We start from the raw sequence: 26,887 nt of genomic DNA, 5'->3' as shown, positions 1-26,887 counted from the left end.
CAGACAATAGCGGTTACCATTACTATATATCTAACACTAATTATTGTGTTCGTAATTTCATGGTCAATTGTTGTTACGGAAATGAAGAGAATTAATTTTACATATATCGATTCTTCTGTATTTTTAATCATGATATTTTACAAAAAAATATTTCCAAAATAGGATACCACCTTCCGACTCGCCCACGTGTTTCAATTCATTTGATCATTCTTTCATCTGGGCTTTAATTTCACAAACAGTATGAGCACAACATCAAAGAATGATTTTTCGAAAATTTCCAATCTCCAAACCATGATTAAGATTTCTTGCTGTTATTCAACCAGCATAAGCACATGTCCTTCCACGATAATCTTCCTGTGGGTTACTTGAAACAACAAATAAGCTTCTTCTTACCTCCAGAAGAATGAATCTATCCCGAGACTCCAAGAGATAGATACCTGAGATTCTTAGAGCAGCATCCCTAGAAGTGATCCACAAGATTCACCCGTCGCCTTTGTGCAATGAAAAATCCAAATAAACCTGGCACATCTGCATACTTATTGGTGACATGGTGGAATGCACACAAAGGACTTGGAAAAGGAAAAAGAGTGATTTTGCCAATGAACTGTAGTGATCACCTCTTAATAAAACAATTACAAAAGATTGAATCGCTTCTGCAGGATCGCGACATTTAGGCGTACATCTTCAAATGTCCCCCACGCAATACAAATCCACAGAAACTAAATTCACTTATTTGAACTGATGCCTTTTTATCAAAACTGCTATTCTGTTTAAGTCTCTACAATGACGGCTTGCCTTTTTCATGTTCGAAAAAAAAAAATTGTAGGACATCATTGTTGAAAGGCTACATTTATGTACACACTGGTTGCAACGCCACTATTGTTTGAATGTAAGAATGTTAACATGGCAAGAAGTTGAATACAGACTGGATATTATTCGTGCTACCAATGGGACACATGTGGAGGTGTATTAGTGTGTGGAAAATAAATTTTATGAGTTTTTCTTCAATTCTCTGAAATTTCATTGCTCTATCATTTATATTTTCTTTTCTAAGATTAATTGAAATTAGGGAGATTTGAACGGAACACCCGGTAATATGACGCACATGTGCATCAAAGGCACACACCTACAACCCCATATGATGCTTAAACACATCAATGGCAGTGAACGGGTTAAGCAAGTGTCTCTTCGCAGGGTTACTGATACATCCCAAATAGGAAAAGTAGCGAGCGCAAAAACTTTGAAGCTAGAATCAAATTAATGATTTTCTTGGTTAGGATAAGAGATATCAGCATTACACTTTAAAAATTTGATGAACGACGTTTGCCTGTTACAACCTCCCATTCAGATATACCATTTGGGACACTTTTTTTCTTTCCCAAACAAGGCAGCTTTGTTTTATTAACGGCACCACATGTGCTCTGCCATCCTTGTGGGAAGAGAAGTAGTGGACAGTTCCCCCTTCTCACCCTCTTCCGCTCAACTGCATGAAACCAACTTCTAGCGCAATGGCGAAGATATAGTAGAAGCAATGCCAGCACTGCTTGCAGTATTAAAATATCATTTACTGTACTTGATGTTGACTGCCTTATTTAGTTTCTATCCCACTAGATTTCGCGAAATTTTACGGCCGCAAACTCCCTCAGCAGCCTGTTGGCAAAAGGGTGAAATGTTGGTGAAGGTACGACTCCCAAGCCAAGAAGGAAAGCTCCGCTTTTTACAGCTTCTCTGCTTCTCAAAAATATCTGAGTCCAGCCACTACTAGCAGAAAGTATATAAATCATTATAACTCTTCTAGATTACATGTACGAGACAAACTTTAAAGCATTACTTTAAGTTTCACAATGTATAAAACGTGTCAATATTGTCAACGTTCATGGGTTAAGACAAATGTTCCCGGCACTGGAATTTGCAGAAAAGCTGGCTGTTGTCTGCCTCGCTCATCTCAAATTACACCACCAGTGTTGACAACTACCAAATAATTTACACAATATTTGCCGTAACTTTCCATGCAAACAAATTCAATAAACTCTTGGTTTTTGGATAAAACTTGGATGTGAAGGACACAATGAAACTCTCTTCTGAGACCTGCAAAAAAAAATTTAAAAAAAATGTTAAGTCCTAAATGCTATCAAACTCGAAATACCATTTTTATTAATATGAATATGATACATTATTAAAAAATGACCTATTGTAATGACTAGAGCCCGGAAGTTCAGCCATTTATTTTCGTTAAAATAGGCAGGCAAAAAGGCATTTATAATGTGGAAAATAGGCACTAAAAATGAAAAAAAAGGCAAAATAAACCGAAAAAAAGGCACATTTGGAAGTTGCTTACTTTTATCTATAATTTCTGGCAAAATGTTAAAATCTACATTGGGAAGAGCATTTCAATTTTCACCAAATTCACGCACGTAACTTACCACTTAATGGAACACTAAATTTCAGCATGATGACAACTACACGATCCTTTCCCTCCAAAGTGCAGAACTAAACTAAAGATAGAGAACTTGATTTTGGAATCCATGCAAAGGCCCTTGGGCATTAGTGCTGTTTCTTGTCAATAACGTCCTGACACGAATGCTGGACGTGATGACGTAATTGTGCAGATGTTCTGCAACAGGTTTTCAGCAGTCAATCATGCACAAGGAAATGTTAACCGAAAGGCAATATCCTAACTCAGCATGAAATACTTTTTTTTCACACTTTTCTCCTTCAGCAATGTTGAAACATGCGTTGAGTTCAATATTACTTAAATAAGGCGAAAATTATTCACATAATAAAGGGAAAAATAAATGCCAACAACGTTTTTTGGGAGAAAAATAATTTATATACACACTTTTTTTTTTAAAAAAATGGTCCAATTTAATTGAAAAAGGCAAAAAAGGCATTATAATTAAAAATAGGCAGTGGGGTCTCAAATAGGCAAAATGAAAAGGCTTCTAAAACATTCGAAACAACATAAAAAACGTATATCCGGAAAAATTTTATCAATATATCCAGTAGATAAAAAGAGGCATTTTGCCAAACTTCCGGGCTCTAGTAATGACCTATGATTCCAAAGGTTTATTTAAGCTTCCAAGTCTCCCGTGAACAATAATGTTTACAACGATGTTGTTATCACTTTTCTGTTAGTTCTGGAGCTATACAGAACATCTTCCATTTGTGTGGGAAGAATGCATGGTTAAGGTCAGTGTCCTCTTTCGTTTAGTATGTTGCGAATTTACCAAAACAAACATGGATATTTCAAATTGTATACAGGAAGCTGTAAGTAATAGTAAGTATTTTATTATGTAAATAATGTACCCACGAATTTTGAAATAAGAAGCATGACCATTGAGATAGGAGTTGAGGAATATATTATTATTATTATTTGAAATTCTCTGGAGTAAATGGTTGCATAATTTATTTACACCCCACCCCCATTTTCAGTACTGCATTGCTTGCCTTTTTATTAAGACCACGCTTCGCCACTGTTCTAGCAGTATTGGTAGAGCCACATATTTATGGCGAATAGTAGATCAATATATCGGTACAATAATGGGGCACATTTCAGGATCAAAAGTGGTATATAAAATAGCATTTTGGTGTTAAAATGGAGAATTTAACCATAAACTTGATTTCAAAACTATACTTATCGAACAAAATAAACTTTTCCCCTCCAATAGCATGTTTATTTGTCCCTGTGTAAAGGAGTTCATTTTTGCTTCTCAAATATTTACAGCAGAATTAATATTTTTTTAATTTTATTTGCATAACTCACAGGATAATTCAGACATCAGAAAGTGTCACATCAGTAAATAAACTCTAAATTCTGCTTAACAGCTTATTTCACATGTTGCAGTTCATTTTGTGACAAAATATGATAGAAAAATATCTTCACACCTTTAAAAAAAATTAAAAATAAATATTACATTTCGTGTGTCCGTCAAGAACGAAATATGCATGCCTCTAGGTATTGGTTGTTCTTTTGAAAGATTCCTTTGGTAAGCGAGCTCCAGTGAACTGCCATAACCCATCACTAGTACCCTGAGTATTTTGGCCATTAAAAGAAATCAAGAGGGGGGAGAAGTGCAGGCCTACGGAAGTCACAATAGGGATCTTTTAGGACTGCCTTGGGGAGACCAAGGGTACCAAAAGGAAACAGCAATGTCTTCATGTGGAAAACGGGAGTTCCTAACTGCGGGAGAGGTCTCTGAGTGAAAATAGTTCATTTTTTATGCTCCGCTAAGCTCTTGCATTGTTGTGGGTATCCATTGTGTAGCTTGCATACTCAGAATGCATGCTGCTGCTGTTACTTGTGCTTCCTTATTGACGATCTGAAGACAATACAATTTTCACCAAGATATTTTTACAAAACTGTGAGCTTTTGTGGAGAAAATGGTATCGAATATTGGTAAATTATATATCAATAGTTCATATTTATCTAATCCTAAAATATATCATAAGTGAGAAAATTTTATTTTATTAAATCATTTTCGAAGGGGATTTCATAGGAACAACAAGAATTACAACAGTATGTAAACTGAGATTCAATTTATTTACATAAACTTTCATAAAAATTGCCAGCTTTTGGAAAAACCAAGCAACTAAATTTTAAAATACAAGTTTGTAATGTCACCAAATATGAATTCTTAAAAAAATATTGCAACAAATATTCTAAAATCATCATATAATTATATTGTGTAAGACACAAATAATATCAGGTGTGATACCTGTACCAGAGGGGTATGACAGCATTCTACGTATTTCTTAGAATTTGATTTAATACACTTGTAAACTACACATTGCAAACTTATTTTAGAGTTGATATTCACTGCTAAACTAACTGAACAAATAAATAAAAAAAATTATATTCAAGTGAACATTCACTCCCTTACTATTACTCCCTCTCTCTGTCTTGCACACACATACACACACACTCATTCCAATAACTGAACTGAAGCACATGTTTCATAACATGAAACAGAAATCAGGATATTCTTAAAAATGAACAAAATAGTCTTCACACCTACACACATTTTAAAAAAAGATCTCCTACATTCAACATATAACCAGTGAAAAAAAATCATAGTTCGCTTGCAGACTGTTTTAGTTTCATTTTATTTATATTTTAGTAAAAACAGTTATTCCATGTTACACGACATACTTCAATGAACATCATAACATAACTGAATATTTTCTTCCTTTAATTTTTTAGCTCTCGTGTAATTCGTGATATATAACAGTACTATTTATTAGCATAAAAAATATTATGTATCTGGAAATACAGTGGGACCTCGATTTTGTTTTTCAGGGGAAAAAGTTGAAAAAAAATTAAAATGCAGGAAAATGCAACACTCGGGAATTCTTAGGATTGAATGCATAATGTGGGAAAATGTAAAATATGGGACCATAATTCATGGTTACATTGCATATATTAGGAATGGGCCAGTATGAAATATTGGCTGATACCGAAAAATTACTGATATTGATATTTTCTACTGATCCAACAAAAATTTCAAGTGGTCTTTAAAGAATCTGAATGGTTCATTGACCTCCATAATATATATATGTTACCATATGACTGCAATGCAAAAGAAGCTGCTGCATATTTAGATATTTTATTTTAAAAAAAAGTTGGAAATTACGTTTTTATCCATTAAAATTATAAGAGAGAAGAATATAAGATATTTATAGATATATCAGATCAGTAAAATTTTCAGTAATAGAGTACCAATTGATCCTATCCCTAGTATATATGTTCCAGAATGTTGAATGTCATTACATATTTATCCTTATCTATTGCAAAAAAGTAAATGTTATACATTGTTTATACAATTTTACTTTTGCATTATGAATACCTAATCTATAAGAAGACACGCTTCCGACTTTGCTTTTAGCTCGCCCTGCATGGTTTCGTGTAGCAGGATGATGCAGCTTGGTTCCTACAAAGTATTGTAACTTTCCCGCCAAAATTGAATTTTTTTATTCAAACTTAAAGATCGTGTCAACACCTAATCAAGGTTCTACTGTATATCCTTAAAATATATATATATATATATATATATATATACAGTGCTTGAAAAATCTTCTTCAGAGCTAGGTGCCAGATCTGAAAATCAGGCGCCAGGAAACCACCTACTAGCAATTGTGGATACTATAAGAAGCTGAGCCAGCCCCTGTGGCGGAGTGGTTAGCACATCCTGCTATGACGCTAGGGGTCCCGGTTTCGAATCCTGGACTGGGCTTGGATGTTTCTGAGTGTTTGTTCACCAATTTCATCATATAATCATTCATTACCATCTTCGCAAATTAGCCAAAAGTGGCACAAAAAGCGAAATAAAGTACAGCAAATCAATCAATCTATAAGAAGCTGAGCATCACCGTATTCAAAACATCACTAAATCATGTGAGAAAGCGGGAAGTGGAGGGTTGGAGACGAAGAGTAAGAAATTGTTACTGATTCTATGGATTGTTCACAACGTTGATAAAAAAAATCACTTGCTAGCTTACGCTGTACTGCAATTTGAACTTAGAATCTTCAAAGTTTCGTACATTGAAACTTAAAAAACAGCAATATTACAGCAAAAGATCATAGTCGCCAAGCTGAAATTTTTAGTCGCCATGGCAACCGGGATTTTTCGAGCCCTATATATATATATAGCTGTTACTATTTCTATATACTGTAATTTAATGTTTTAAAATTAAATACATTTTGACAGTTTCAGTGCATGTAAAGTCTCTCGTGCACAACTTGCACATAAATATAATAGTGCTCCAGTTCAATTGATAATACTGATTACAAAGTTATTAACAATTGTAGTTAATATTCACATTTAGTTTTAATACCTCATTAATTCACAGCAGACTAAAGAAACACATTAATGTATTCATCCATTGCATATTAAATATTCTGGTATTCTCTCTCTCTCTTTCATTCTTTTTTAAGGTTCTGAACAAACAATACAAAGTAATACATGCATTTCAGAATACAAACAGTGAACGCAAAAACTTAACGTGATATATGGCAACATACTTCTATATATATAAATAAGATAAAGAAAAATTGATAATTCAAACAACTGAATATGTGAGTTAGAAATATAAAAGGAGGTAAAAGTGAGGTCTAGCCTAGCCCTTCTACAACTATCAAAGTATGACTGTCATTTCCTTTAAAAAATGTCATGAATGAACACTCAGTCAGCTACCTTAAAGCTCTGAAACGTGTTTATTTTGTACCTCATTTGATGTATTTTTCTGCTTTATTTGTTAAAAAAAAAGCTGTAGCATGAAGGACATCAACAATTCTGTAATAATGGGACAACAACATGGAACTATCGATAAAACATCTGGATACACTCAAACTCTCAAGACCAGATCATGATCTCATAACATGCATTACTTATATGACTGCTCACTCATACACGTGGAAAAAAAATCGTACACTCGTACACAAAACTTGCAGTAAAACTGAACATGTACCACGAAACAGAACTTACAGAGACCTTATTGCTTGTGAAAATATACTCTTAATCATTAACATTTAAATGCACAGAAATAGGCATACTACTACTTATATACAGGCTTCTTTCTACGTGAAATTTTCACAAGATTTCACACTTCCTAGGCAGTCTCTGAGCATATAATTGCGAATTTCCACTTGACAGAATAAGTTCACTGTTTACTTTAACTGTGGATGGATACAATTTTATCTACTTCACTCACAAAATACTTGAGTATATTTGTGATATGTTGAGACTGCTATCATCTTTCTACCACATCCATTCTATACATGAGAAAGTAAATATATACTGCTTGCGACACATTAAAACTCACCTTTCTTTCAAACTGCAATATTTGATTACTGTAAATACATATAGTATGTAACAGAAGAAATGATGACAAAGAAATCACAAAGCACACACACACACACACGTATATTATAAACACACCTTTATTAAATGTCTTCCAACCATACTTTTGATTTGGACTTAATCTTTGGAAGGTTGAAATATTATAAAGAATTAAAAATATGAAACATACTTAACAAGTGACAATCCCAGGAGCCAGCTCTTCACATATTATATAAAGATATAGTCATATCTACAATTTATAAACGGATAGAAATTATTCTCATATTAGTATTTCATTTTATGAAATACGTCAATATGCAACTGAACAGGGTTCGATAAAACACTGTAGATGTGGAGTACCATTAAGCACGGTAACTCTTTGTACCAGCAAATAGTAATGGAATCACTATAAATAGCTAAATCTTTTGTACTTCTCAAATACAATTACAGCAGGAAAATTGAAATCAAATAAACACAATAATTAGAGACAGAATGAACAAAAACATACGTGCTCTTTATTTCAATATGAAGTGATGGACAATTTAATTATAAAAGTCGGTGGGACCTGTATGGGTGTTCATTTTTCGTATCATGAAGTCATCGGTGCCAGGTATATTTTTCACATGTAAGTTCCATATTTTTAAAGGGTAGATAACTTACAAAGAAATTAATATGTACAATTACGTCATTCCAAATATGAAATTTGTTACATTAAGTTTCGAGAGAGCAGAAATAACTTGCCATTTAATTGTAATTTGGTACACAAAATTAAGATGTTGGGAGAGAGAGAGACATGAAATATGTTTTTGTTTAGACATTATTTTGAACTGGCATAGCTGTTAGAAATTATTCTGAATATTAGAAATAACACAAAGATTGAAGATTATCAGACTTTTTCAATGACGGGAATTACTTCAGAGTATATACTTAATAGCATAGCAAAACAATAAAACTAACAGAAAGAGTAAATCTTCAAATATAGTTATGGCACATACATACGTGTCAGATTTGGGAGCAGAACTTTTTTGTAAGTTGCAAAACTACAAAACACAAGTGAGAAGTTGATATAAAATCCAACTTTTTTCAACATGTTTCCTTCCCTAGTTTGTGTGTAAATTTAGACCTTCCGTCTTACAATTTATCTTTACTTTCCATGTATTAACATCTGTTCTTTCAACATTTAAATGTGTTTGTTTGCCTTGTCCAATGGAAGACTTTGTGGGCCTAAAAGATTCAATGAATGCTAGATTTCTGCACATTCAGATAATGTATAATTATGTACCACTTATTTAGTAATTAGTAGTTTTAACACAACTATATCTTTGAAATCCGACTAGGAATTTCATTCGTAATTGGGAAAAGAGACACGTGGTAGTATATAAATATGGAGAAACTAGTACTCACTTTACTTTATCCACGAAATTGTTTTTTTCTTTCTTGTTCTTTTAATTTCAGTTGCCACTGCCACCATCCTCGTTGGAACTTGCTGTACTGTTGCTTGGAGTGCATCTTTTGTTTGTAGTTCTCCGGCTCCTGATAGGTGCGCTGTTGGCAGGCTCACCACACTTGGATTCCCCTACTATAACAGTTAATGCCGGGAAATAGCAGGCGACACGGACACAGACGTACAGTTAACAGCAGCGCACCTAGTGGAAGCTGGAGAACTACAAACAAAAGATTCATGCCAAGCAACAGTACAGCAAGTTCCAACGAGGATGGTGGCAGTGGTCACTGAAATTAATAGAATGAAAAATAAAAACAATTTCGTGGATAAAGTGAAGTGAGTACTAGTGTCTCCGTATTCATAGGAATTTCATATGGGCAAAATGCATTTTAGTGCCTAGTTGCTCACAATGCACTAACATATTAAATATGTCACATATTCATGGATTTGGTTGTATTTCATTTTACTTACATATGAATTTGCCTGCTCCCCCTTTTGACAAAACTCATACAAACACTTCCAACTTTCAGCTTCACTACAAACAATTGGCCTTCTTTTGCAGGGCATCAATATAGTAATATTTTTAAATAAATTTCAAAATGATGAAAGAAAGTAACAAACATATTTCTTCTTCCTGGATAAAATATTTAACAGTTAACGTTTCTTTCAATGCACATTTGTCAGACTTAGGGTATGTTTCCATTAAGTTAATGAACATAAGGGACAGGAACATGTGCCAAAGGTTGATGTTACTCTTTAAATCTAGCTGCACCGATTTTCACTTCCATGTTGAGAAATGTAAATGAAGGGTTCTATCACAAAGTTTACAAGAGTAATATAATTCTGATGAAACTTCTTAAGTTGGAAAAATTACTGTAGCATAGGAATTATATATCTGCTTGATATACTAGATTCAATAATGAAAAGTTTTTTTTTCTTGTACATTTACATTTCAAACATGTCATGTAATAGCACCCACCATGTCAATCTATTGCAATTTTCCTTCTTTTCTTCTTTAAAACAAAAAGGACAGTACATACTTGAACTCTTACTTTCAATTTCACTTATATTGGAATTACTGATTGCTTGTATGTGTGCAAATCAACACACCTGGATGCAAGAATAAACTAATCACAAAGTTTTAAAAAAAGTTTTTTTTCCTTAAACACATGACTGGTCAAAATCAATGTAGGCAGAAAAAAAAGATATACAGTAGATCTTAAACTTTAAATGTGTGCAGAATATTGATACCTTCCCATTTTAATATATTTGCCAATTATGCTTGATGTATTATGTATTATCCACATAAAAAAACAAAGATCAAGCACACAACCTTTATAATACTTTGTCCCATTTAACAATAAAGCACCTGGTAAGAAATTGCTTCTGGATTATTTACCAGTTTCAATTTTCGCTCCACAGATCTCTAGAGCCACACACACATATGCCATGTCTCAAAAATGCAGAAAACGTTAAGGAGAAAAAATGGAAGGAATTATTATGTAATTAATGATATCATACATAAAATAAGAATTGATTTCCAAAAAAAAATCTGGGGAATTAATCACTGTAATGTTTTCAAAATTATGAAACAAATCCACATAACATCCAAACAAACGCATCATACTTTGAACTGTTTGCATTTTTCCCCATCACAAAGATACATACTAGGATACAACTACAGAAAAGCTTGTTTTGAGCAAACGACACATACTCAGCTTTTGTACAAATTAGTTTTCATCTTGATACAAGCACTGTTGTACAACTTACTCAGTCACACCATACCCGAACGTGCTTCATGAAAGAGAACCTTATTTTACACTATCCTAAGTTTAAATCAAGACAAGAGTTACTGCTAATCTACTTATGGACAAGACAAATTGTTGATTAGAATTCTCCGCTTTTAAAGCAACTGATGCATTCACACATCATTCCCAATATTTTAAAGTTGAGTGTTGAAGAAATTGTGTATATTAAGAGTGTTCCTAATAGCATTCTCTCCCACAAGACGTTCACAGATAACAACTGTCTGCTATGAGAATTAAGTGTTTTGAGTAAAAGACTGGTGTATGAATGAATGCCTTAGCATTGATGAGCAAAATATTTAGCAACTAATTACTTTGTACCTTGACTGTGAAAAACATAGTGGGAACATATAATAGAAAAAAAATGAAATTAAGGAAAATGTACGATGCTATTGCAGGTACTTCAGGAACCATATTTTAAAATCTTCTTTTGTAATTGGCTTCGCGTACGGCATTTCCATCGCACACACGGAATTTATATATGGAAGGAATGGAACACAAACAAACCAAAATTTCACTTATATTTTTAAAAAGCAGTTTGCACAAACTAAGTCAACACTGGTAGTAAAATACAATTTAAAAAAATTGAGATTGTTATAAACTGAACTTTGTACATTCATCATCACAAAACTGCAGTAACTTCTTTCTTTCTCCATCCCAAAGCTTTCAATCTACAGCCAATAGTACAATGAACTGTACAGGTATTAAAGCATCCAACACAAAGCGTGGTGAATAAGTTAAGCTTATTTATCTCGCACACTCCCAGTTACACATTTCTTGGTGGGTAAATCAACAGTACCACCACATTAGCAATACAAACTCTATCTCTGCACTGTTTCTTGTGTTTCATCCTTCTTTATATCATCCCAATAGCCATTATCTTCATCGTCTGATTGATTTTCATGGCTTTTGTCATTATCCACATCAGTGTCAGTTGAGCACAAGGATTGTTCATCATCTGGATCATACACAACTTCAGCTCCAGGGAAAATATAACGATTTGGATGTATATAGTAGTATGCATTTTCTGAAACAAGAATAAAAAGATAGAGGGGCAGAGCACGGGAACTTATTTGTGATACATAAAAGATCAAAACTGTGATACAAAAACAGACTACGTTTTGGGTTCAAAAGTGGTACAAAAAAGTAAACTTATTACGAAGTATCTCCATTCTAATAACACATTCATAATTTTGATCCATGTGAAATGCAACTAACTAAAAACCTTCATGGTGTCTGAGAATACACAGAAAATCTCTGCTTCAAGCAAATCCTCGAAAGAGGGATTCAATTAGCTTCTACAGCAATAAAGAATAAATGAGTAAAATAAATTTAAAAACTTCCATTTCTGCAGCTCAACTTATACAGAAGGTTGTTTCACCCTTATGGTAGTAATTTTCAGTCGTAACCAGAGGTGTTGCATTCACCCCCACTACCCCATAGTTTATACACCAGCAACTGTTAATCGGATCATCTGTCATGATTTGGGTTTCAAAAGTACACACAAATGCCAAGTCCATGTCCCAACACCAACACACATTGCTCAATGGAGAGTGGCATGCAAAAATCTGTATGAGAGCTACCTAGTGGGTGCCAAATGGTGTTATGTCATCCCCATAGATGTGGCATGGGTCTATTTGACTGGGTCCAAGCAGGAATGTGCAAGGGAAGTTTCCCAAAAGGGATTATGATAGTTTCCTACTCATTGGGTGTCATCTAATGTGAAAGATATTGCAACCTACTACATACAGCATGTGTTAGACCCCATATATCACCAACATGCCCCTGCTTTGTATGGCAATGAGACAGCCAAAGTTCACATACACCAAGATAAGGCCACCAAGACAACAGTGGCCTCCATGGCTCATATGGAACAGTAGACAGGGAAGGCTATTCCATTTAGAGACATCCCTGTTAAATCGCCAAATGCATTACAAATGGACTTCTACTGTGACTTTGGCCTACTAAAACAGAACATCCAAAAACCTCGAGCCATGACACTTGATGGACTTTGGAAAACTTGCAAGGACAAGTGGGATCAGGCTGTGCTGAATAGACGTCTCCTTCAATGTAAGCTTCGATGTCGTGCAATAGTTCATCAACAGGGCCATCAAATCAAACATGATCGTGGTGGAACAGGGGTTTACAGCTTAGAACAGGAGAGTGAACATCACTACCCACGAGCGCAGACTTGTCAAAATTATTGGGGGGCTCTGATCACTGAAATAAATAAATGAATGACTACTCTCTCCCTTTTTTAAGTTTTGGCCTCGGTGTTCGAAATCTCATAAAATCCATGAATTCCTTAAAAATATCAAAATTTTTATTTACAGTTTGAATGCAGAATATTAATTGTCCACGGATGGATATGTCACAAGTTTCGTCAAACATAATAGCAAAATATTCCAGACTTTTAATATCTGCTACCACGGAGCGCAAAACAGATCTCCCTAATATGTGAATGATCTCGTTCTGAATGTCATGTGAGAGCCATTTGTAGCCCGAACGTCTCATCCACTCTCTTAGTTCATGCACATCATCTTTTGAAACTCTTTTTAGTAAATATTTTAACAATACTCATAATTACAGTAATACGTCATGTGTATTGCTGTCTCTGGTCATAGCCCCCCCCCCCCAAAGTTGATGGTTTAGCGGTCTCAGCCCCCCAAAGTTGATGGTCTAGATTCTAGTACATTTCAAATGTGTATTTAAAGTTAAGTTCATGTGGTACAATTCAGAGTAAACTTTACAAGAGAAGCAAAATAATACATTAGATCCTCTTAAGCAAAATTATTTGGGGGACTCTGCCCCCACATTGTTAACATTGGGGCTGGCTCGAGACCCCCCCCCCCCACTCCCAAGCCCCATGGAGTCTGCGCCTATGTCATAAGGGTAAAACAACCTTCTGTATTAATACATATACTATTCATTCAAATCAACAAAAATCCTTGGACATTTCTCAAATTATTAAATTAAGCTAAACTTTTATATATATTAGCACGTGGCACTTACTATAGCAATATAAAAAGTTTAGTACATATTTTCTTATTGTGTACTTATTGGAGAGTTTTATTCAGTTTATTCTTGTTCAATTTTTCCATACCTCATTTTTACTCCACAATTAATCAATCATTTGGGATTATACTTTACTCACAGGATATAATTATGACTATATTTCATGTTTATGAGTTTATTTTATGACAAAATATGTTAGGAAAATACACCTTACAGAACCATTCAACACTCTTCTGAGTTCGAAATTTTTGAGGCACCCCTTTTGGAGGTGATTCCACATTTTGAATTTAACTTGCAGAAGGCATTTTCATGAGGTGGTATTTCAATTTATTATCCAATTCAAAACTATTAGCCTGTTCCAAAGTACAGACCCACCCTATGTATACATGTACACATACACATTGCATATATCTTACCTGGCAGACGTTCCGAAAATATTTCTTTTACTTTTGGTTGCCAACATCTCCTCAATGCATCAATATCATCTTCTGATTTGGGATCATCCTCGCAATACTCCACCAATGTTTCTTTGGACGTGTCTTTTTTATCACTAATTATGTCACACTGCACAACACTATTATTTACATTAGAGTTTGAATCACTTTTATTACCATTGATTTCAGAATCTTCGTTACAGTTACTTTCAATGTCTGCCTTACTGCCATTTTCATTATTTTCTTTAGAGTTGTTTTCAATGTTTTCCTTAGAACAGTTTTCACCATTTCCTTCACAGTTTGTTTGCTTCATAGGGCAAATTGGTAGCAATTGGGTTGTTTGAATCATTGGCTGCCTCCAACACTCTGATTCCCATTCTCCTCCAAGCCTACAAAAATAAATAAATAATGGAGATACACAGGATAAAAATTTTAATACCATTATATTTCACTTGACCCAGAAAATGAAAATAAAGACACACAGAGAGAAATTGAAATCACTACTCGAGAAGCAAAGGCACAATTGCCGAAATTTGCTCCGACCGTGTGTTAGCACACAGCAGCAGTTCACATGCCATTTCTTGAAAACTATACACTATATTTTAGTTCTGTCTTTTTTTTTCATTAGTTTACGTCTAAAGGTATTATATACTCAAATTACAAAACAATACATCCATTCTTCTTATTATTAACAAGCGCAGATTTAAAAAAAAACCTTTTTTCCCTTTTGTTACTATGAAGGTTGTAAATTCTCAACCACTGCATCATTTTGAAAAAAAAAAAATTCTAAATGAAGGGGTCGGGTGTAAAACATGGTAAGTGACATTTTCTTGATTTCTGAGTTGATTAAGAAAAAGGTTATTAGAAACTCTACTGTAGTTAAATTGTTTTCGTGTTGTGTTTACAGATTTCAGAAGGCTTCACTGAGTCCAATGCAAATTGTATATGACAATTTCACTCGAAAATTGAAGGATCGCACATTTTACTTTGTAACTCAAAAATAACCAAAATGTCACTTACCATGTTTTACACCCGAGCCCTTCAAATGTAAGAATGAGTAAAAACTAACATCTGACAATTAAGGGTCCAGGGAAGAAGCAAGGGCAAAGGCCCAAAGTTTTAAACTTTCCGTAATTACGCAAAATTTCCGAATCCCGTACTTTCCGTTGTTTTCTTTCAAAGTCACAGCATGTGCATTACATATCCTTAGGGGCATGCATATTTCATTTTTAACGAAAAAATGAAATTTGAAAAAACACATTGTAGTGTTAATTTTTCATGTTTTTGAAAGGTGTGAGATGCATTTTGTGACCATATTTTGTCACGAAATAATGCGAAATGAACCGCAAAAAGCGAAATTAACTCTTAAACACGAAATTCAGGGTTTATTCACCGACGCGACACCTTCTGAGGTCTGAATTATCCTGAGAGTTATGCAATTCCCGGACAATTGATTAATCCTGCTGTTAATATTGGAGAAGCAAAAATGGACTCCTTTACACAGAAATAAACTTAATACTCTGATAACTACACAAATGTGCTATTAGAAGTGAAATGTTAATTCTGTGGAATAAGTGTAGTTTTTAAATCAAATTTAGGATTATATTCACAATTTTAAAACCAATGTCTTTTTATATACCACTTTTCATCCATTTTTTCACCGCTATAACACCGATATTTTATTTTATTTACCACTTTTGAACCCGAAATTGACTCCATTTTTGTACCGAAATTTTGCTTTTTTATTTACCAAAAATATGTGCCTCTACGTATCCTCGTAGAGTGGTCTTGTGTGCTTCCCTCCAAATTTGGTCCATCTAGCATCCATATGGTGGATGCTAGAAGCAAAATTCCAGAAATTGTCCTGAAGCTGGCAACACTGCCACTTTATATAATGTTACAGTGAAATCACAGTTTCTCATTAGTACCTTTTTTCTGGCATCCCTGCCAATTTCCCTAAGGTTGTGTACTATTATATTTAAGTTATAAATTTTTTCGAGTTAAGCGTTAAACGAGTTCAGTCCCAACAAGGAAATGACTTCATATAGGCACTTTTAACTGTGCTTGCTCGAAAGAATGCTGCTCTTGGGAGTTCAAGATTTCCATGAAGATAACGTGCCACCCTTTCTGATGCAAGTTTTCTTATTAGCTATAACCACCTGAAAAAACTCTCGACTTGGAATTCTGTTTCTGTCGCTTGCTACGGAGAGCAGGGGAGGGGCAATGCACCCTTGAACCAGATTGGCCCTTGCTAAATAATCCTGCTTTTGTTCTTTGCACTGCTTTGGATGAGTCGTATCTGCCTGAAGCAGATCACAACTGATAACTTTCAGGCTGTCAGACAAGTCGTAGACAATACAAATAAGGTGAAAAAAAAAGGAGGGGGGAGCAGTGGCTTGGCAGGTGGGAAAAAGTTCCGCTGTCTGTTAGTACTAGACTTCACATTTTTAGGTTCTAAAAAGTCTGCTTTTAGGTTCCTAAAATAGGCTCTAACAATCCTCAAATAGGTTCTAAAAATTTCAAATTAGGTTCAAAAAATCCTAAAATAAGTTTTAAAAATCTTACATTAGGCTCGAAAATTTTTGGATTAGGTTCCAAAAAAATTTAAATGGTTCAAAATTCCTGAAAAATACTGATTAGGCACAATAGTTAAACACAAAATTTCAAAGGAACCATAAGAAATTTTAATAGGTATATATAAAACAACCAAATATTATTATTCTAACCAAATATTAATTTGTACACATCATTTTCACAATTATCCACAAATTATTGTAACACTATACTTGTGCTGTTAGCAAAAGTTACTTGTTGATATGTATAATTTGCTGCACAATACAGGATGGCTACTCACCGGGAATTCTGCATGAATTATTTGCTGTGGGAATTATGTGTGAATTTGTCTTGGTAAACGTGAAAAATTTCAACTTTTATTAATCCTCAATAAAGTTTGCCTTCAAAACTGGGAATTACAGTTGAATTTTATCACAGTCCTAGAGTTTTCACCCTGAATACATAACAACCTTTCTCATAAATACGGAGAAACTAGTACTCACTTTTATCCGCGAAGCTGTTTTTTCTTTTTCGATTAATTTCAGTGGCCACTGCCACCATCCTCGTTGGAACTCGCTGTACTGTTGCTTGGCGTGCATCTTTTGTTTGTAGTTCTCTGGCTGCAGCTAGGTGCGCTGTTGTTAACTGTGCGTCTTAGTCTGTGTCGTTAGTGAGTGAGTACCAGTTTCTCCGTATTTATATACTACCGCATCTCTCTTTTCCCAATTACGATTCTTACTCATGTTATCCACAGTCAAACTCCGCCAAACTCTGTGAGGATTATCTTATGTGCTGAAAATGATCTTTCAACAAAAACATAGTCGGTGGTGCAAATTTGAATGCTGAAAGGTTACTTCGCAAGGTGTGAATGCCACAAAGCACCGAATTAATGGATCAGAAGTTTGCACTTTGGACTATGCAGGTAACAGTGGCACCACACAGTTTGCTTTGTTTGCAGGTTTGAAATCAACACAAAGTATGTTAATCATTGTACAGAGCAAATATCTGCGTGTGATATTAAAATCCTGTAAAACCTTATAAAATATATAAAGACCTAAAAAAAAGTTTCATTTACACACATAAACCTAAAATAGGTTCCAACAAGCAAAATAGGCTATTTTAGGCACTATAAAACTTCATCAGTTGTTGCGTTTTTTAATGAAACACTGACCCAACTTGTTATTTCTTATTTATCTGCAAAAGAAAAAAATAGGTTAAAAACTTAAAATCCGAGGTCTACTTATTACCATAATACTTGAGGATAATACAGTTGTTGAAGACAGAGAAGCTGCAGTACTTTTCTTATGTAAACAAAATCACAGATAAATGAATTATTGAACATTGTGTGACTTATTTTTGGTGCATGAATGCTTCTGAAGAAAAGCAGCGATCAGCGGTGATCCCAAGGTGGAATGTCATAACCCCGTCCTCTTTGGTCTAGTATTCCAAATCGTAGGTACACCACTGGCAGTGATCATACTAAACATTGTATTTTCTTCCTGCACTGCTCTGAGTGTTCAAGAGGATTATTCATGTGTAAACTGCAAGAAAAAGGTTACGATTTTGTTTATCAGAAGGCAGGACAAGAAGGAAAAGTGGCTCGTGTTCTGACTCCCTGTTTTGTGTCGTGTTGTTATTTCATAATCATCCAAGCAAAGCAACGAAACTGCAGCTTCAAAACAATATATTTTTCCTCCTATATGTTGATGAGTCATTACTAGAGGCACATATTTTTGGTAAATAAAAAGCAAAATTTCGGTACAAAAACTGAGTCAATTTTGGGTTCAAAAGCGGTAAATAAAATAAAATATCGGTGTTATAGCGGTGAAAAATTGGATGAAAAGTGGTATATAAAAAGACATTTTGGTTTTAAAATTGTGAATATAATCCTAAATTTGATTTAAAAACTACACTTATTCCACACAATTAATATTTCACTTCTAATAGCACATTTGTGTAGTTATCAGAGTATTAAGTTTATTTCTGTGTAAAGGAGTCCATTTTTGCTTCTCCAATATTAACAGCAGAATTAATCAATTTTCCAATAATTGCATAACTCTCAGGATAATTCAGACCTCAAAAGGTGTCGCGTCGGTGAATAAACCCTAAGTTTCGTGTTTAAGAGTTAATTTTGCTTTTTGAAAACATGAAAAATTAACATTTCATTTTTTCGTCAAAAACGAAATATGCAAGCCCCTAGTCATTACTAAGGATGTGAAGTTTTAGTTTTATTTTCCCCTAAATTTCGATGTTATTTTTACTGCAATTTAGTGTTATTTTCACGGTTTAGGTTGAAATTCGGTGTTATTAATTTTAAAATCAGTGTTATTTTTACATGTGTTTTACTGTTCCTTCTATGCATAAGACTTTCTCATTGCATTAGTTTACATTTGCCATTTCACATACTCAAGACTCGAAATACATCTACAAACACAACCCGGGTTCGATACCCGTTGGATGCAAATAATGGTTCAAGAGTGCCCTTGAAAAGGTACTGGCTAAAATGGGAATTCACGTGCATGAGGCTCTGTCCTCTAAAGGTTAACCAATACTTTCTGATACCATCACCATTTATATCAGCTGTCATTGATACATCAGAATGAATTATATGAACATGTGCAACCACAAACATGAGTATTCAACATGTTACTTACATATGACACAGCTGACTGACAATAACATCACCATCACCTAGAAGCTCTATATCAAAACTTAAATGATTAAGTGGCTCCCGATTGATCAGTATCTGTGGAATTTCTGGAGGAATTGAGCCTGTAAAGAATAACACATACATATATATATAATTACTTCGAGTAATAGTAAAATACACCATAACATATAATAAGTGGATAAAAGGAAGGAGGGCCCAAGGACTAAATACCAAGTAAAAGAGGAAAGAGGAAATACTCACCAGACAGGAAACATTCAAATTTTCGCAGCCGCATATTCAGGTATAGAAGCGGTAGTGTGACCTGTATGGTTGCCAGATTTTCAAGGTCCACCATACCCCTCCAAGTCCATAACTCCCTCCCCCCCCATTGCCCCAACTCACAAATGCAAGTGCCACAAGTGAAAAACATATCCCATCCTCGTTACTTCCCACACCATGCAGATTCACACTGCCACTGGCAAATTCACGCTCTACCTCCAAAGAAACCTGCCACACCTCTAAACCCATCTATTTAGCTGCAACATCTGTGGTGGCTTCTACCTGGGGGAAAAATCCACAGCCCTCAACCTCCGAATCAACAGCCATTGCTCCTCCACCCAAAGCCTGGATTTCACTGTTGCTGTGCATACCAACCACCACGATATCCCCTTCAATGACTGCTTCCAGGTAGTGATCATCCACAACTTGACCCAATCCACCCACACCTCAGTACGTAAAAGATGGCAGAAGGCCTACATATCAGCCATGAGTGCAACCACTTCACCTGTCCTAAACAAGACAACCACCCACCCCTTACCCAAACCACTCACAGCCTGGCTAGAGAACTACGTTTTGTTTGGCACAGTCCATGTCATTTCTGGACCTGGTATCCCTGCAGGTCACACTATCGCTTCATTCTCCTCACTTTGTTTCTACACCTGAAGATGCAGCTCGCGGCCATAAAAAATTGAATTTTTCCTTTTTCAGTTTGAGTTCAGTGTTTTTGTAACAAGGGCGGTGCAAATTATCTTACTTGTACGCCACGAAGAACAGTTGTGAGAGGATTCAATACAGCCCTTATTGATTAATTGATTTGATTTATTTTACTTTGCTTTCTGCCACTTTTGGCTAATCGCGAAGAGGAGGATGAGTGATGAAATTGATGAAGGGACACTTACAAATACCCATGCTCAGGCTGGCATTCGAACCCGGTATCCCTGGCATTATAGTGCACTATGCTATGCAGCAATTATGTTCGACTGTTGTGCAATGGTGTGTGTTTTGTGATATGTTCACAAGACAGATGCCATACCCTTAGTGAATGAAGTCAGTGAACCTTCAAAATTAATCGGAAATAATTATCCAATTGTGCAATGTGGAAATACGAAATTTCACGTAGGCAATACTTAAACTGCGTTTACCACATCCATTATGAATAGAACTATATTGTTGTCAGTGCATATTTTTTATGTTTTAAAGCATATTTATGGCAATTTTTGTTCATAAGGACATTTTAAAATTTATTTATTTTGGTGATTTCAGCCCATAAAAATCGTAGGTATATTTCTGAGTATTACATTTCATGTACAAAATGACACGAACTGACACCTTTATCTAGTTCACTTTGCACCTTGCATTTTATTTCAAGACATGCAAGATGCTGACATGGCACCATTTTTTGAAAGAAAAAAAATAGTTATTTTGTTCTTTTCAATGATAAAAAAGGTTAATTTGAAATCTGTAATTCTCTATGAACATACTCCAAGTACTTACTTGGTATAAGTGCAACTGGTCTCACTTTCAGCGACGATCCAATTACAATAAGAAGATCACATACATCTTTATCTTTGGCCATTGCTTCATGGAATGAATCAGGCAGACCTTCTCCGAAGAAAACTATGTCAGGCTTCATGATACCCTGGTAAAAACGTTCTACAGAAAAATGAGAAAGAAAGATAATTATTAGTTCCATTTCATGAAAGCTTTATCCATGCACCTAAATTTTGTCATCTGTTTGTAACACAGTTACACCACTTCATTCCCATGCTTTGAAATATTGAAGTTGTTTCCATTTTCTGAATATATCTGGATAATACTTCTGACACCTTTCGCTTCTGTCTATGTCAACTTACCCTCTGAAAATACAGTGTAATCTAAATTTTTACATTATCCCAATAAATGTTAGATTTCCTGTCATATTATGTTCTTTACGCTAAGAACCTCTAAAAACATATAATTGAAGTTTCACTGGGTATATGAAAGAAGTTCATTGTCATTACACTTTTTTTGGTGTAAGTTAAACATTTTGAATATCTTGCAAAAGATCTGAAGCCAAGAATGCTACACGTGTTCTTTCTCCCAGCACTATTAACATCTAGCCACACCGTCATCGAGATATTAAGATATAATATAAATTCTGTGTACATAAAGTGTTTTATGATATGAGATCAGCTCATTTAATGACCAAGATAGTGACATTTCATGGTTTCTACGTCAGCTATTTAAGATGCTTGTGTTGAGACATTTCCATCCATTCAACAATTTACAAAAAAAAAAAAAAAAAAAGGCTTGCCTTAAGTCCACTATATGTTTAGGCAGGCTAATGAGGACCAAACCACTGCACTGTGTTTCAATCAGAAATCAAACCCAGGTGCACTTGCAATATATATTCACCATGATTTTTTCTTTGTAGTGTCTTGATTAAATTCAAAGTATATTATGACGAAAGAGATCAAAAGATCCTATGCAACCACTTGAAATAACTTTTATACAGCATAATGTTCTTACCATATGGAACTTTGCGTTACTGAATCCTAGACATTTGATTGACCAATAATGTCACAAAATTTATGGAAGTCGCAGCATTGTTAACCAACTTCCTTAGGAATACATTTGTGGGTCAAACTTTATATTCAAATCTAAAATTGTACAATCCATACATACAAGCCAAGGAAGGAAGGATAACACCAATACATAACAAAACTAATCATACATTAAAATGAAGGAAGTATCATGTACCTATAAATTTATTTTTTATGTGATACCATTACCTCTATAGCTAGTATCATTACTGTCATCAGTTGATGGCAATGAGATTGGACAACACTTTGGACACATTGGAATTCTCTGCGCGAAAATGTCTTCACGAATTGCATCTGCCGCAACTTTATATTTGCACCGGGTACATGAAGCTGTAGCAAAAGATCCTAAAAGAAATTCAAACAACTTTATCACACAAAGGTACATCACTACAACAGTATATAAATCATATAAGTACACAGTCCTGAAATGGTTCCTAAACTCTGTTTCTTTGAGTAGAGGATATTATTAAAGGCTCAGTAAACGAAATAAACACAGTTTCAAATATACTATTTACACACCATGTGTTCTAAAAATAAGATATTTTTATTTTTAAATAAAATATTTAAAAAAAATACATCACATACAGCGGAACTCTAATTTTATATTTTACCACATTATACATTCAATCTTGATGATCTCAAGGCAGCAAAATGTTATAAAATTTTCCTAGATTATACATTTTCTTGCAGTATAAATTTTCTAAGCTTGGTCATGAAAAACATAAAATCGAGGTTCCACTGTATATGTACACCGTGCTTCAATTTCTGTGCTAATTTTCTCTTCAAGATTATACATAAATATGGACTGAAATTACTCCATGTAACAAAATGAACATTTCAAACCAAGAAGACACCTCACATCATATGTTGTTACACTTTCAATTGCAGTTATCAATTTAAAAACATAACATTTAGTAGTGTCTTTTGATAAGCATTTAAAATATATTGAATGAACTTCTTACCAGAGGTCATACAGCTTGTTTGAAGTTCACTCCCAGCTATTTTTATTTTTTTGTTTAAATCATTTTGAAACACCCTGTATATTTTTCACATTGGAAGAATATGTGGAATATCTAATATGTTCCAGAATCAGATTAAATATACAGTGGAACCCCAATTTTACATTTGCCCGCATTACATAATCAATCGTGATGGTCCCAAAATAGCACAATGTTATAAAGTTTTCCTTGATTTTACACTTTCCTGCATTTTAAGTTTCTTCAACTTGGTCCCCTGAAAAACATAAAATGGAGGTTCCACTGTATTCTTAAACTACATGAGGAAATTGCAACTGTAGTTTCAGAGAAATAATATGCTAATTACTGTCACATGGTGCTGGATGTCAGAGGATCGATCCCTTTCCATTTTATAAATAGACTGAATACATTATTTCAAAACATGTATTCTTGGTTACTATTTCAAGTGTTTCCCTGGTCAGAGTTTGATCAATTTTGGATTTGTTTACATCTACTTTTACTCTCTTAAAGTAAGCTTATAAACCTGGGTTGTAATTTCTCATGAAAGTGACAGAGAAAAAGATAATTAAGTACTCACCATGACATTCTATAACATTTTGGATGCCAGCTAACTTCTCTAATGTATCGATATTTTGCGAGTAATTCCTCAACAACTTCTTTTGTTTTTCCAACAGCCTAATGAACCTGTTAATTAAACATGCAAGAAAAACTGTTATACATCCATTAAACAGAATATGCTAATAAAATTTCTCTAAGTATTTTCTAGATTTCTAGATAAATACTTTCAGCCTGATTAGAATACCATGGATTATATAAATCGTGAAGCTGTTAATGGAACTCATAAATTCAAGAGAACCGAAACTGAATCTGTTTGGAAGGAATACAGAGCTAAGAAATTTTACATGTCATTTGAAATGAAAAAAAGTGTTACTTTGAACATCACATCAATAAACCACAACCAAAACAGTGGAAGATTTATGAAAGCAGTTCACATTTGTATGCACTGGTACACGTTAAAATGTTATCTCCTCCATGTTTGACCATGCAAATGAGATAAACGAGCACTTCATTAGCTCGATTAATGATATAAATATTGACCAATGTCTGGTCTCTCAAGAATGTTTCAGGGTACGACTGCCCTCTTCATCAGGTTCACAATTCTTTCTAAGCACTAAAACATAATGCTGCATTGTAAAGTGTAATATGAGGATTAGGTAGAGGGTTGGGTTAAAAACACTTAAAAACTGTCCCTGACATATTTCAATTTAAAAAACCTCATCATTTAAAAGACGCATTAAATCCGAAAACACCTGTATCCATTAAGATCCCTTAGAAACAGGAACTCGTAAAAAAGAATAAAAGCACGCACAATTGCACAGCTGGCACTGGTGAAACAACTTCCATCGGAGAAGAGGTGAATGCTATTTCCTCTCTATCCCTTTCCTACTCTCCCCTCCATCTACGTCACCATTCCAGCACGAACTCACGTTCTACACCGGCAGCTGTGAGGACCTCCGGAGTAACATGGAATACAATGTTAGGTTCTTTTTCCGTTGCTTTCTCCCACTTTTTGAAAAGCCTCACCCATCCCTCTTCCAAATTACCATCATCCCGATTAAGTTTTACATTTCTCCCCATGCAAATATTTGCAGCCTCGTAAACATTTCTATTCAATTTATTTCCTTCTATTCTGATAACCCCATTCTTGATAATTTTATGCCCGCACCTGATTATATGCTCCGATAGCCCTGTTTTGGGGCCCCCTTCTCTAATGTCATCATCATGTTCGCCCCATCTTACACGCATGCTTCTACCCATCTGTCCTATATCAGGGTGGCTACAAACAAGCAGAAATGAAATTCCCTGACTTTTCCAGGTTTTCCAGGACAAAATTTACATTTTTCCCTGACAATTACAAACTATACTAAATGAATGTTTTTGCAAATAGAAATAATAAACTCACAGAGATCCACATATGGTTTTGTTAAGTACCAATATTAACTTCTATGAAATTGACTTAATTTCTCTATTCTCTATGATTTGAATTCAAACTGCAAAATAGTGAATTTGGAAAATTATTACAATTCACAAACTAGGGAAGGATTATGGAATTTTGTCATACGCAGTAAGTTTAAAATAAAATACTTGATTATTTTTAAAGTTACGACTAAATGAGATAAGAGTGAAGAGTGATTGATTAAGAAATACAATTTGTAATTTATCAGTCTCCTTATACATTCTCGGTATTATATGTTATATTTCCACTGAGGTTTGGAACCCTCTGCTTGCAAGAACCATGAGTGCGGACTCGTTTTTCAATGCATAAAGCTACTTCTCTCTTCTCTGTAAAGCAAACAACTTAACTCTTGCATATAAGTGAAACAATTGAATCGAACAAAATAAAGTGTCATATTTCCTTACATTATCAATGGGATTTCTGCTTCAGTACAGTATATCCAAGTGAAGTACTGTGAAACTGACAACATGCAGTTATACCATTAATGCTGACGAAAAGGGTATGTAGGTATTAGAAATGTAACGCAAGGAATTTATAGAATTGCATTGTATAGGTACCTGATTTAGCTAACCACACATTAAAACAGGAACACACTAATAATAAAAGCTTCTGAAAGTTCACATACGAGGGGCATCCTGAAAAAAGCTCCAATTGTGCCTATACGCAGCACTAGTGGTCGGAGAGCGACACACACACATGCAGGCAGGAAGAAGTGGCATGTAGCTGTAATCTGGTACAGTTGCAATGCAGCCGTTTTAGGACAGTTCTAGGTTAAAGATTGCAGCTCTCATACAGTCTCCCACCGACTGTGATGTAGCCTACATGTAGTAATCAGATATTTGGCACAGAGCCACCAGCAATCGTGTGAGGTGTGCAGACCGGACATCGTGAGTGATAGTATGGTCAGACGATGGTGCAGACAATTCACGGAAGACCAATCGAATGTGCACATCCCCATACAGCTGAGTACACACGGGCCCTTTGCATCACTTCAGGCGGGAGATCTTTGACCACTCCCTGTACAGCCCTGGCCTTGAATGTACAGACTTTCATCTCTTTGTTTAACTGAAGGCAGGGCAAGGATTTGACAGCTACACTACGGTAGAGATAGTTCCAGTCTTTGCTGTCAGACACATATGCCATGGGCATACAAAATTTAGTGCCATGCTATGACAAATGCCAGAACAACGGTGGTTATTATGCTGAAAATTAGGTTAGGACTCACTGTTACTAATGCAATAAATTACAACTGATATTCTTGTTTTATTTATGCCTAATCGGTAGGGACCTTGATAT

At 34.8% G+C, this 26,887-nt stretch overlaps 1 protein-coding gene across 2 annotated transcripts in view; it reads right to left on the bottom strand.

Annotated features, from left to right (window-relative positions):
* Window positions 1–4,527: 4,527 nt before the first annotated feature.
* Window positions 4,528–26,887, bottom strand: part of Sirt1 (Sirtuin 1) — a 60,015-nt gene continuing 37,655 nt past the window's right edge. For both annotated transcript variants that reach the window (XM_083131459.1, XM_083131460.1), the window contains exons 7-12: window positions 24,152–24,258; window positions 22,787–22,942; window positions 21,510–21,668; window positions 19,741–19,858; window positions 14,516–14,922; window positions 4,528–12,111 (exon numbers count right to left, since the gene is read on the bottom strand). In XM_083131459.1, coding sequence (XP_082987585.1) covers window positions 11,906–12,111; window positions 14,516–14,922; window positions 19,741–19,858; window positions 21,510–21,668; window positions 22,787–22,942; window positions 24,152–24,258 — 1,153 coding nt within the window. In that variant the 3' untranslated portion in view covers window positions 4,528–11,905. The remainder of the gene's footprint in view (window positions 12,112–14,515; window positions 14,923–19,740; window positions 19,859–21,509; window positions 21,669–22,786; window positions 22,943–24,151; window positions 24,259–26,887) is intronic.

Source organism: Lepisma saccharinum, chromosome 11 (assembly GCF_977018435.1).
Source record: "Lepisma saccharinum chromosome 11, izLepSacc3.1, whole genome shotgun sequence".
Taxonomy (NCBI): Eukaryota; Metazoa; Arthropoda; class Insecta; order Zygentoma; family Lepismatidae; genus Lepisma; species Lepisma saccharinum.
Note: the sequence above shows the minus strand (reverse complement) of the source record. Positions and strands in the feature narration are given on the sequence as shown.